Genomic DNA, 12,301 nt, shown 5'->3' with positions numbered 1-12,301 from the left:
AAAATATAGGAATACAGTGTCATGTTCTCTTATATCATATGAGATTTCGAGAAGTGTTTGATAGCACAGAAAAAACAAAGGAATTCTATAAAGAAGTTTGAGGGCTCCTGTGATACAAACAAATTTCATAGGATTTTTACAAGATTTGGATCCTTAGAATATTTTTTCTGTGATCATCGTTTGATTTGTAGGATTGAAATCCTTAAAAAAAAATTCATAGGATTCACTTGTACTATATTTTGAAGGAAACTTTTCATCTACCGAATGAGATGTCCAACAACTCAACATGTGTAGAAACCCTACTCGCACACGGATCATGGTGTAGTGCCAGTTGGATCTCGGAGCAGTCGGCGGCTGGTTTTTTTAATGCGCCGGCAACATCGATGGGGCCACATGGAGACATGATGGACGACGCGTGGGGAAAGCCTCCAAATCCCAGTCCGGTGCCGGTAGATCGGAGCAGGTGGCTGGCTTCTTTGCGAGTTTGTGCCGTGCGTGTTGACTGGCTCTTTGCCAATGCCCCCGAACCCAAGGCAGCACATCCCCCTGCCTCTTTGCCAAGCCACCGAAAGATGCACAACTTTGCTTCCCGATCGCTTTCTCCGCGATGAAACTCGCCCCGGAAGCAGCGGAATTCGGTTGCTTTCGTGGTCTGGCTGTAGTCGACCACAACCGTTGATTTCGCAGGCCCGGACGAACGCGTAACGGGCATACGGCACAGTACGACTTCGTTCCCCTCTGCTTCTGTGGTCGGACGCGTGCGTTCCATCGTCCTCATTTCTCTCCTCCCCCCACCCCACCCCACCCCCACCTGGACGCCGAATCACCAAAAAGTAGTGCTGGGAGTTCTCTCGAGAGCCAGCAAGGAGGCAGCGCGGAGGCCAGGCCACCGTCGCGTGGCGTCCCACCACCACCCCATCGGATCCCGCGGCGCGCAGATCCGCGAGCCCCGGCAATGGCTTCCACGCCGGCGGACGGAGCAGGCGAGCCGGTGGAGGCCAAGGGCAAGGGGAAGGAGGAGGGGGAGAAGAAGAAGGCGGGAGGAGGGGTGCTGGGGAGGATGTGGCGCGGCCTCTTCGGCGGCCGCGAGGACTACGAGAAGCGCCTGCAGTACCTGTCCAAGGAGGAGGCCGCCGTGCACGCGCGGATGCGCCGCCGGACCCAGTTCTCCCGCCGCACCGTCCGCAACATCATCGTCCTCTCCGTCATCGCCGAGGTCGCCGAATCCCCTAACCATCCCGCTCTTTCTTCCTTCTCGAATTTACTACGCGTATGTATGCTATCTGAGATGATCATGGTCTGGTCCAGCGGCTGCGGATGCGCCTAGGTTTGGATTCGCGGCGATTCCATTTGTTCACGCTCGGAGATTTGGCTGTCTCAATGTTTTCTCAGTCGAACGTTGGGAGTTTTTTCTTTCCGTGCTTCTGCGCGTGCGCGTACGCGGTCGTGTGCGAGATTCGGAACATGCGATTGTGGTGTTAAATTTTCCCCGGAGGTTAAAAGCGAACCAGCTTTATTGGAACGAAGTAGACAGAGTGCTTTCATACTTCGGGATCATCCATGGTGATTAGACATGGCCAGTTGGCCACATGGGCGGATACACTGCGTTTCTGGTTCTTAGATTCTAGAGTAGATATTCTCACTGGGAATAGATGCACAGATTTTGGCTATGATTGTTCTGTCAGATATTCATGTTCACAAGTCAATGCTATTTGTGGATTCCTTTCCTTTTGTAGTTATTACTGTGAATTTGAGAAGTTTATGCAAGCCTTTTGTACACTTGCCCAAACTGTTCAGTTGTGTTCTACTATTTTCAAAGTAGAAATTAATGGATGTTTAATTATATGCTTAGATTGTCAATGCATAAGAAACCAATGCTGCGCAATCTGTGTATTTGCAGGAACATTATTTATAATCTAGTTGCAGTTCGGTGTATTTGAGGTTTCATTAGAAGAACAGTAAGTAGGATTGCTGAGACGGTTTATCTTTTGAGTATCTGCCGAAAAGGAAACACTGGTTTCCTCTTAAGCTGTGGTGAGAGTCTGTTTTGGGGATTCACAGTTTGCCTCTGCGCTCCTCTAGTTATGTGAATTATTGAGTTCTGCACTTCTATGGGTTACAGTTATCTTAGACCAGTAATGGCTATTTTTGTATTAAATATCGAGCAAGCAATTTGTGCTTTCTTAATAGTTAGGTCCTATTCTCAGGCTGTGGCTGTTGGTTATGCTATCATGATGACAAGAGACGAAGATCTCACTTGGCAAATGAGGGCAATTCGAGTGCTGCCTATGTTTGTTTTGCCTGCCATATGGTCTGTGGTATATTCAGCAGTCGTAAACTTCACAAGGATGCGTAAGTATCTTGAAACCCCTGTCAGAATTCATAATTAGTGATCCTCATATTTGAACTATTTCTTCAATATTTTAATCATTCTTAGTGAGTCCTGCATTGCTGCTGTCATCCTGTCATGTTTGTATGATTATGTGTCGAATGTGACTTCTGCAAACTATATATTTGGCTTTAATATTGTGAAGTATATAACAGTATGTTGTAGTCTGGCACACTGTTGTACTTGTCCACGGATGTTGGTGTGAACTGTGTTTTTAAGTTTCTGGCTTGAATTAAAATAATCAAACTAATTTCCATTCTTCTCATTAATGATAAGTATGCAATACGAAGCAGTTTACAATATATGTATGCACTGGCACACATAGCATTCTTACTTCTTTGCACATATTTTAGTTGTGGTGCTTCTAGTTTGACTCACTCAAATCTTTTACTTTCACTTGTGTGCAATCTTATCAGAGGTGATAAATTTCCTTTAGTATTACCGATCTTCCTAAAATGGTTGTGCTTCTAGCAAAAGGATTGTTGTGGGGTTTGACTTCAGAGGTTGTAATATGTAGCCTGTCTTACAAAATTTATGTTTATGCTTTATAATGCAAACTTTGCATTTTAGCTGGAATGCTGGTTTGTTTATTCTTTTCTTTTGTCGTTCTGAAATTTGATGGCAGTCAAAGTGTGTGTCGAATTGCTTGGGACTTAGATAAGTGTAAATAATATCTCCATGAAAGTGGTTGTTGTCCCCCTGGATCCTATTTATCCGAATAGAAACATGGTGTGATTAATTTTATCCGAAAGCAATCTTAGGAAGTGAAGATGGATGCAGGGATTATCGTTTGTCTTAATTGCCAATTCTATTGAAGTATTGCACGTTAATCATCTTTCATATTTTTGTACAGTGACAAGATATACTCCCTCCATTCACAAATATAAGATGTTCTAACTTTTTTGTGAATCGGATGTATGTAGACACGTTTTAGTGTGTTTGTTCACTCATTTCAGTCCGTATTTAGTCCATATTGAAATATCCAAAACATCTTATATTTGTGAACTAAGGGAGTATTTGGCAAATTATTAACACTCTATTTGGCATAACTGCTGTATCAGAACAAATATTGATAGTTGCATGATTGCTTGACATGTTAAGTGTTGGAGATTTGAATCTTCTCATGTCTAAATTTGCATGCTTGTTCTGATACACAAATGACAAATGGGCAACGCTCTTTTTGCTAGGAAGGATCTTGGCACTAATGTTGTCTTGTGATATGTATTAATATGTTAATCTTGTCCAGTACTAACCTATATGATTTATCATCTTATCAGTAAACCTTGTTAGTATCATTGAATTACTTCCCTCTGTTCACAGTTGAACGGAAAGATGAGAAAACACTTGAAAAGTTGAGAGCTGAAAGGAAAGCCAAGATTGATGAACTGAAAGAACGGACGAATTATTACCTTACCCAACAACTTATCCAGGTAAGCGGTCATTGGTCAAGCCATTGAGTTCATTACTTCGGATAGAATTTTATCATGGCATTGACACAACAGTACTAAATGATGACAAAGTGTATCCCAACTTGAACATGTGCAGAAATATGATCTTGATCCAGCTGCAAAAGCTGCTGCAGCTTCGGTTTTGGCATCTAAGCTGGGGGCGGATTCTGGCTTAAGAGTACATCTTGGGGAAGAACCAAATTCTGATGCAGCAGTGGTTATGAGCAACAATGCTGAGATATTGCCATCAGATGGGCTGAGAAACAGGAAGCAACCCAATGCAAGAGGCAGCAGGACTGGTAGCACTACAGCTGCTCATACTTCGGCACAAGGTGCTGAATCTAGCCCAGCTCTTAATGCTGGCCTGGAAAACGTACAGCTTACAAGGGCTGTAGAACATTATCAAGGCTCTGGGGCAAGTGATGGTGGATGGATTGCAAAAATCGCTGCCTTACTTGTTGGGGAGGACCCGTCACAGTCGTACGCTTTGATCTGCGGCAATTGCCATATGCATAATGGTATGTATGAGAAACAAAACTCTGACCTTTTTAGCTACTCCCTCTGTCTCAATATGTAAGACGTTCTTTGACACTAGATAGTGTAAACGAAGTCTTACATTTTGAGGCAGAGGGAGTATTTCCTTGGAAAGAATGGACACATGACCTACCCAACTTACTAATGTGCAGGCTTGGCCCGGAAGGAAGATTACCCACACATTACATACTATTGCCCACATTGTCATGCTCTAAACACATCAAAGAACTCGATGGGGCAATACTCAGGCTCCAACTCAGGCCCATCGACCCCAGTTGCTCCTGCTGATGTGATATCTGCTGCCAGCTCAGTAGTAGAGAGTGAATTGATTAACTTGGCTACAGTGCAGGAGTTGCCAAAGGAAGAACACGCGGAGAAGGAAGTGGAGGCAAGTTGAAGCGGGTCCGTACTATTACTGTTGATCTTTGTGAGATTAGTTCATATCGCCGTGTTTGAACTGGTTTGAGCCGCATATGTAGCACTGTTGTAAAATTGGAAATAGATGACCTATATGATCCACAGCAAAACCAGTACAATAATTGTTTAGCCAGTTTGTCCATGGACACTTGAGGGGACGAATTTTGTTGGCAATGGGGACTGCCGGAGAGGAGAATGGCAACGTGCTGCCTGGCAAGTCGAGGTTGGAAAGCTATGAGGTGGAGGCGAACAGATGAGATCAGTCGGGTGACGTTGCAACATGGCGGTGGTGTAAAAACATAGATATGATCGACGCTTCTATTTTACCCATATTTGTGTGGCAGTTGCTCCATTGGAGATGCGGAATTTTTGACATTGTTTGGACATTTACGGTCACAGCTTCATTTTGTAATCTTGATAGCGTTATGTTTCGCTGACTGATGTCTCGTATCCTTGGCGCGATGATACTTCAACTTGTAGTTTCGTTTTGCCTGGGCTTAAGCTGGGTTAGTGGGTTGTATGCGGTATGCCCCCGCAACAATAGAACATCATCGTCTTAGCTTAAGTTTTCTTTGAATTTGGTTTGCATATGATATTCACATTGGTGCACATACTGATTTTAATTTTTTGAGAAAAAACACACAGTTAGCTGAGTCAAGTTGTTGGTGTCGCTGCGTGATTCTCCACGGACAGACGGGTGAGATATTGGGTCACCGTTTGCTGAGCCCAAGATGGAGACGCTGTTCCAGTCCTGGGAGATTGTTTAAGACGGGTTCGATATTAGGTGTGGGGCTTACCGAGCAGAGTGACTTTTTTTTTGTTTTGAGAAACTACTTGGGAGTAGCCCAGAGAAAGCTACGTTTTTCCACATTTGCTCTCTACAAAGCAGGGCCAAAATCCTTTCCTCTAAGATCTCCGACGACTCTGAATCTAGTATATGGCGACAACAACAAAATTGTGCTAGAGGCCTACAATTTCCAAGGTCTCCGCCCCGCGCTCCCACCACCGCCGCCTGCCGGCCACTCCGGCCCCGGGGTCCACCAGCCCCGTGGCGGCTCCGACGCCTCCGCCTGGCATGGCCTCCCGTTCCCCGTTCCCTCGGCCCTGGGCCGCACTCGCGAGCTCCGCTGGATGGAGTCCAACCCCTCCTCGGTGGAATCCGGTGGCCGCTCCTACCGCACCATGCTCTGCTCCTCCCCGACGCTCGCCTCCCCCTCGTCGCCTCCACCACCCTCGCCACCCGCTGCTTGCCCTGGGCTCCGCTCTGAGGTGCACCGGGTCGAGAACGACGCTGGTCTGGATGCAGATGGCGACTGGGAGATGGCTTCGGGCAGGAGGCGTCCGCGCCCTCGCCATGCCCCTCGCCGGCGCGTTGTTCGATCCCCACCGCTCGCTGACCACCGCACCCCCTCGCCGCGGGCGGATGAGTGCCCGCGCTGCCTTGGCACCAGGCACCCCCGCTCTAAGTGCAAGAGGGACGTGCGCTGCCGGCGCTGCCGCTTCTTCGGGCACATCGCCCGTTTCTGCACCAACCCCTGGTACTCCCCCCCATCCGGCGTCCCCGCTGCCAAGCGACCGCGCGTGTCTCCTTCGCGCTCGTCCGACTCCTCCGCCCCTAGCATGGCAGGGCCCCTCGGGCCACCTCCTCCGGCCCCTCCCATGCTCCGTCGTCACCCGCACCTAGCTCCGCCTCCCCGCATGCTCCCTTCGGCGTAGCAGACCCTGCCCCCGCGGCCATTGCCATGACGGGTCACCCCACGCTTCGCCCGGCTGGCGCCGTCTGCTACATGCCGCGCACCGCACGTCTCGAGGAGGCTGAGCGCGCCCTCGACCTGGCTCTCGTCGCCATGGTCGCTGGGAACCGGCATGGCGTCTTCGCGGCCGACATTGTCGACGCGCTTAGTGCGCGCTTCCGTCTCGGCCTGGACGCGTTCTCCGTCCATCGTAGCCGTGACGGCGAGTTCCTCCTGCGGTTCGCGGACGCCGCCACCCGTGCGCGCGTGGCCGCGGCCCCCTTCCGCGCCCCCGATTCCGCCTCATCCTCCATCCTTGGAGCAGGCTCGTCGGCGTTGAGCCCATCTCGCTGCGCATCTCCGTCGACATCGAGATCACCGAAATCCCGGAGCATGGCTGGGACATCTCCTCCGCCATCCAGTTGCTGCCGCTGTTTTGCCTCATGGACCGGCTCGCCCCGGAGGCACTCAACGGCAGCGACATGTTCAATTTCCGGCTCTCTGCCTGGACCGCCGACCCCGACTCGATCCCGCGGCCTTCTGAGCTTCTGCTGTCCGAGCCCTACGCCTATGCTGATGCCGACCCTAGCACCGTCGACCGCTTTGTCGTCGAGCTGCTGCGCTTTCTCGCCTCCATCCATGTCCGGCGCTCTGCAGACTACCGCCTTCCCGGCCGTCTACCATCTCCCACCCCCACCCCCCGCCTCTGGTGACGGCGGTGACGCAGGCCGCGGCTCCCCGCCCTGCCCGGACTCGTGGCTGCTCCAGCATGATTTCCCGTCCCCAGGTGGTTCTTGACCGGGGCCAAGCTGTGGTCATGGTCGCAGTTCTTATGGCCATCATCGCCGGCAGCGTGCAACGCCACCGTCCCGCGAGTGGCATGGCGTCCTCGGGCCGCACCCCCCTGTTGGCGGCTTTTCCCGCGGGCCCTGGGTCCACCCGCGGCTCTCCCCTGACACGGCCGCGGCTTCCGCTACGCTCCAAGCAACAGCCAGCAACTCGGTCCTGGCTGTTCAAATCGGGACGCGGGCCGGTCCACCCTCCGACCGTGGCGGCCAGCTACTGGTTGAGGCCGCCTCGGATCCCCTCGGCGACACCCTGTTCCCATCGTTGTTGCTGATGCCTCCTCCTGACGCAACCGTTGCGGCTGATCTGCACCTGCACCCCTCCAGCCCACCACCACTTGGCAGCGCGCCCGACATGCCCGCTGCAGACCCCGAAGCTTCCCTTTTTTGGTGATCCCGAGCCCTCTGCTCTGGTCGTGGTAGGCCCCCCTGCGGATCCCCAGGTGGTCTCCCCCACGCCCTTGGAGCTGGTCGACCAGCCAATGGCTGGCCATGCACCCCCACCCTGCCAGCCACTACGGACAACCCGGTGGGGCAGTCTGTGGGACCCTCCTCCCCATCAGCTGGCCCGCCCCAGATTCCCGGGCCTTAGCCGGGTGTGTTGGAGGTGATATGTCTCCGTCGTATCTATAATTTTTGATTATTCCATGCCAATATTCTACAACTTTCATATACTTTTGGCAACTTTTTATACTATTTTTGGGGACTAACATATTGATCCAGTGCCTAGTGCCAGTTCCTGTTTGATGCATGTTTTTGTTCCGCAGAAAATCCATATCAAACGGAGTCCAAACGGGATAAAAATGGACGGAGATTATTTTTGGAATATATGGAAAATGTGGGAAGAAAAATCCACGCGAGATGGTTCCCGAGGGGGGCACGAGGCAGGGGGCGCGCCCCTGACCCTCGTGGCCCCCCCGTAAGGCGGCTAATGCTATTTTTTTGCCGCAAGAAAGCTAATTTTCAGGAAAAAAATCTTGGCAAAGATTTCAGTCCAATCGGAGTTACGGATCTCCATATATATACGAAACGGTGAAAGGGTAGCCAGAGAGAACGCAGAAACAGAGAGAGACAGAGAGACATATCCAATCTCGGAGGGGCTCTCGCCCCTTCCATGCCATGGAGGCCATGGAACAGAGGGGAAACCCTTCTCCCATCTAGGAAGGAGGTCAAGGAAGAAGAAGAAGGAGGGGGGCTCTCTCCCCCTCGCTTCTGGTGGCACCGGAGTGCCACCAGGGGCCATCATCATCACCACAATCTTCACCAACAACTTCACCGTAATCATCACCAACTCTTCCCCCCTCTATGCAGAGGTGTAACCCCTCTTTTACCCGCTGTAATCTCTACTTAAACATGGTGCTCAATGCTATATATTATTTCCCAATGATGTATGGCTATCCTATGATGTTTGAGTAGATCCGTTTTGTCCAATGGGTTAATTGATGATCGTGATTGATTTGAGTTGCATGTTTTATTATTGGTGCTATCATATGGTGCTCTCCGTGTCGCGCAAGCATGAGGGATTCCCGCTGTAGGGTTTTCAATATGTTCATGATTTGCTTATGGTGGGTGGCATGAGTGACAGAAGCACAGACCCGAGTAAGTAGGTTGTCTGCGTATGGGATAAAGAGGACTTGATACTTTAATGCTATGGTTGGGTTTTACCTTAATGATCTTTAGTAGTTGCAGATGCTTGCTAGAGTTCCAATCATAAGTGCATATGATCCAAGTAGAGAAAGTATGTTAGCTTATGCCTCTCCCTCAAATAAAATTGCAATAATGATTATCGGTCTAGTTATCGATTGCCTAGGGACAAATAACTTTCTCGTAACAAAAAGCTCTTTACTAAAACTAACTTAGTTGTGTCTTTATCTAAACAACCCCTACTTTTTATTTACGCGCTCTTTATTATCTTGCAAACCTATCCAAAAAGACCTACAAAGTACTTCTAGTTTCATACTTGTTCTAGGTAAAGCGAATGTTAAGCGTGCGTAGAGTTGTATCGGTGGTCGAGAGAACTTGAGGGAATATTTGTTCTACCTTTAGCCCCTCGTTGGGTTTGACACTCTTACTTATCGAAAGAGGCTACAATTGATCCCCTATACTTGTGGGTTATCAAGACCTTTTTCTGGCGCCGTTGCCGGGGAGTCATAGCGTGGGGTGAATATTCTCGTGTGTGCTTGTTTGCTTTATCACTAAGTAATTTTTATTTGTTGTTCTTAGTTGTTTTCTATCTTTAGTTATGGGTAGGAAACGCAAAATACCAAAAAAATAGTTGTACCTACTGAACCAACAGTTGAAGAACCACTCAAAATCTATCACACTCCTGGAGCTTATTACTTGGATCATCTTCGATCCCTATGTGCTCGTGCTGAAACCCCAACTAGCTTAGTTGAGGGCAAATCTTTAGATGAGCATGCTTGTTATGTGCGACACCGTATATCTGAAAAAGAGAAACGTTTACTGGATCAAATTCATCGTTTGCAATGCTATGCTTGGAATTTATGCGAAATATATGATATTACTTGTTGTTCTGAAGACCCTAAGAAACACCTTCCCTACCAATGTTTTTTTAGTGATAATGGAATCGTGTCTTATTATGCTAAGGGTGTTTATAATTACTATGATGTTCCACAAATTGAAGAATTTGTTGCTTTAAAGGGTGCTTATGAAATTGCTTCTTTAATTGAAAAGTATGATGCTACTCTTTACAAATCTGAAAATTTTGCCATACTTGAATATTGTTATGAGAATTATGCTTATAATGCCTATGTTAAACCATATATCGATGTCTCCTCCGCTGTCCAAGAAGAGACTAATATTTTGCAGGAGCTTATGGAAGAAGAAATTGATGGAACTATGAGCTCATTGGATGAAAAAGATGATGAGGAGAGCGAAGAACAAAAGGAGGAAGAGCGGATTAGCTACCCGTGCCCACCTTCTAATAAGAGTAACTCTTCAACTCATACATTGTTTAATTTCCCTTCGTGCTTACCGAAGGATGATTGCTACGATGATTGTCATGATCCCATTGATTCTCTTGAAATATCCCTTTTTGATGATGCTTGCTATGCTTGTGGCCAAGATGCCAATATGAATTATGCTTATGGAGATGAACTTGCTATAGTTCCTTATGTTAAATATGAAATTGTTGCTATTGCACCCACGCATGATAGTCATATTATCTTTTTGAATTCTCCCGACTACACTATATCGGAGAAGTTTGCACTTATTAAGGATTATATTGATGGGTTGCCTTTTACTGTTGCACATGGTGATTTTGATGAATATAATATGCATGTGCTTGCTGCTCCTACTTGCAATTATTATGAGAGAGGAACTATATCTCCACCTCTCTATGTTTCCAACATGATAAAATTGTAATAAACTGTTTATACTATGCATTGGCCTTTACTTTGTGTGCATGAATTGTTCTTGTATGACATGCCGATGCATAGGAAGAGAGTTAGACTTCGTCATTACATGATATATGTTACTTTGTGCTCACAACTAAATTACAAATCATTGTTAATTAAAATTGGCTTTGATATACCTTGGGATCCAGGTGGATCCATTACTTGAGCACTATATGCCTAGCTTAATGGTTTTAAAGAAAGCGCTGCCAGTGAGACAACCCGGAAGTTTTAGAGAGTCATTTATTTCTGTTGTGTGCTTTTATAAGGTTTAAAAATAAAAATAATGTGCCAAGATTTGCCTTTAGGATGTTTACTTTGCTTGTTGGTTTGTACGGTGCAGGACAGAAACTTTGGCTGTAATGCGCAATTTTACATTTTTTACTGGAACGTCAAATGGTTATGATTCTTTTTGCAATGTCTTTATATACAAATTTTTTATTTTTCCTAATTTTGGTAGAATTTTTGGAGTACCAGAGGTATGGTGAATGTTCATATTATTACAGACTGTTCTGTTTTAGACAGATTCTGTTTTTGATGCATAGTTTGCTTGTTTTGATGAAACTATCGATTTATATCAGCGGATTAAGCCATGGAGAAGTTATATTACAGTAGCTATAATGAAAAAACAAAATATGAATTGGTTTGCAATAGTACTTAGAGTAGTGATTTGCTTTATTATACTAACGGATCTTACCGAGTTTTCTGTTGAAGTTTTGTGTGGATGAAGTGTTCGATGATCGAGAAGGTCTCGATATGAGAAGAAGGAAGAGAGGCAAGAGCTCAAGCTTGGGGATGCCATAGGCACCCCAAGTAAATATTCAAGAGACTCAACCGTCTAAGTTTGGGGATTCCCCGGAAGGCATCCCTTCTTTCTTCAACAAGTATCTGTACGTTTTCGGATTCGTTTCGTTCATGCGATATGTGCAATCTTGGAGCGTCTTTTGCGTTTAGTTTTCATTTTTCTTTTATGGACCATGCTCGTATGATATAGTCCTTGGTTGATTTATGGAATGCTCATTGCACTTCACTTATATATTTTGAGTATGGCTTTTATAGAATGCTTCATGTGCTTCGCTTATATCATTTGAAGTTTGGATTGCCTGTTTCTCTTCACATAGAAAACCGCCATTTGTAGAATGCTCTTTTGCTTCACTTATATTTGTTAGAGCGTGGGCATATCTTTTGTAGAAAGAATTAAACTGTCTTGCTTCACTTATATCTATTTAGAGAGATGACAGGAACTGGTCATTCACATGGTTAGTCATAAAATCCTACATAAAACTTGTAGATCACTGAATATGATATGTTTGATTCCTTGCAATAGTTTTGCGATATAAAGATGGTGATATTAGAGTCATGCTAGTGGGTAGTTGTGGATTGTAGAAATACTTGTGTTGAAGTTTGTGATTCCCGTAGCATGCACGTATGGTGAACCGTTATGTGATGAAGTCGGAGCATGATTTATTTATTGATTGTCTTCCTTATGAGTGGCGGTCGGGGACGAGCAATGGTCTTTTAC

At 46.8% G+C, this 12,301-nt stretch overlaps 1 protein-coding gene across 1 annotated transcript; it reads left to right on the top strand.

Annotated features, from left to right (window-relative positions):
* The first annotated feature begins 783 nt into the window (after positions 1-783).
* LOC125513783 (uncharacterized protein At2g24330) lies at positions 784-5,220 on the top strand. The gene is made up of 5 exons (XM_048678973.2): positions 784-1,216; positions 2,208-2,352; positions 3,710-3,819; positions 3,935-4,355; positions 4,524-5,220. Exons 1-5 carry the CDS (start codon positions 956-958, stop codon positions 4,766-4,768), a joined length of 1,182 nt encoding a protein of 393 aa, XP_048534930.1. The 5' UTR covers positions 784-955; the 3' UTR covers positions 4,769-5,220.
* The last annotated feature ends 7,081 nt before the right edge of the window (positions 5,221-12,301 follow it).

This window comes from Triticum urartu, chromosome 6A, assembly GCF_056163025.1.
Source record: "Triticum urartu cultivar PI428250 chromosome 6A, HENAU_Tu73, whole genome shotgun sequence".
Taxonomy (NCBI): Eukaryota; Viridiplantae; Streptophyta; class Magnoliopsida; order Poales; family Poaceae; genus Triticum; species Triticum urartu.
Note: the sequence above shows the minus strand (reverse complement) of the source record. Positions and strands in the feature narration are given on the sequence as shown.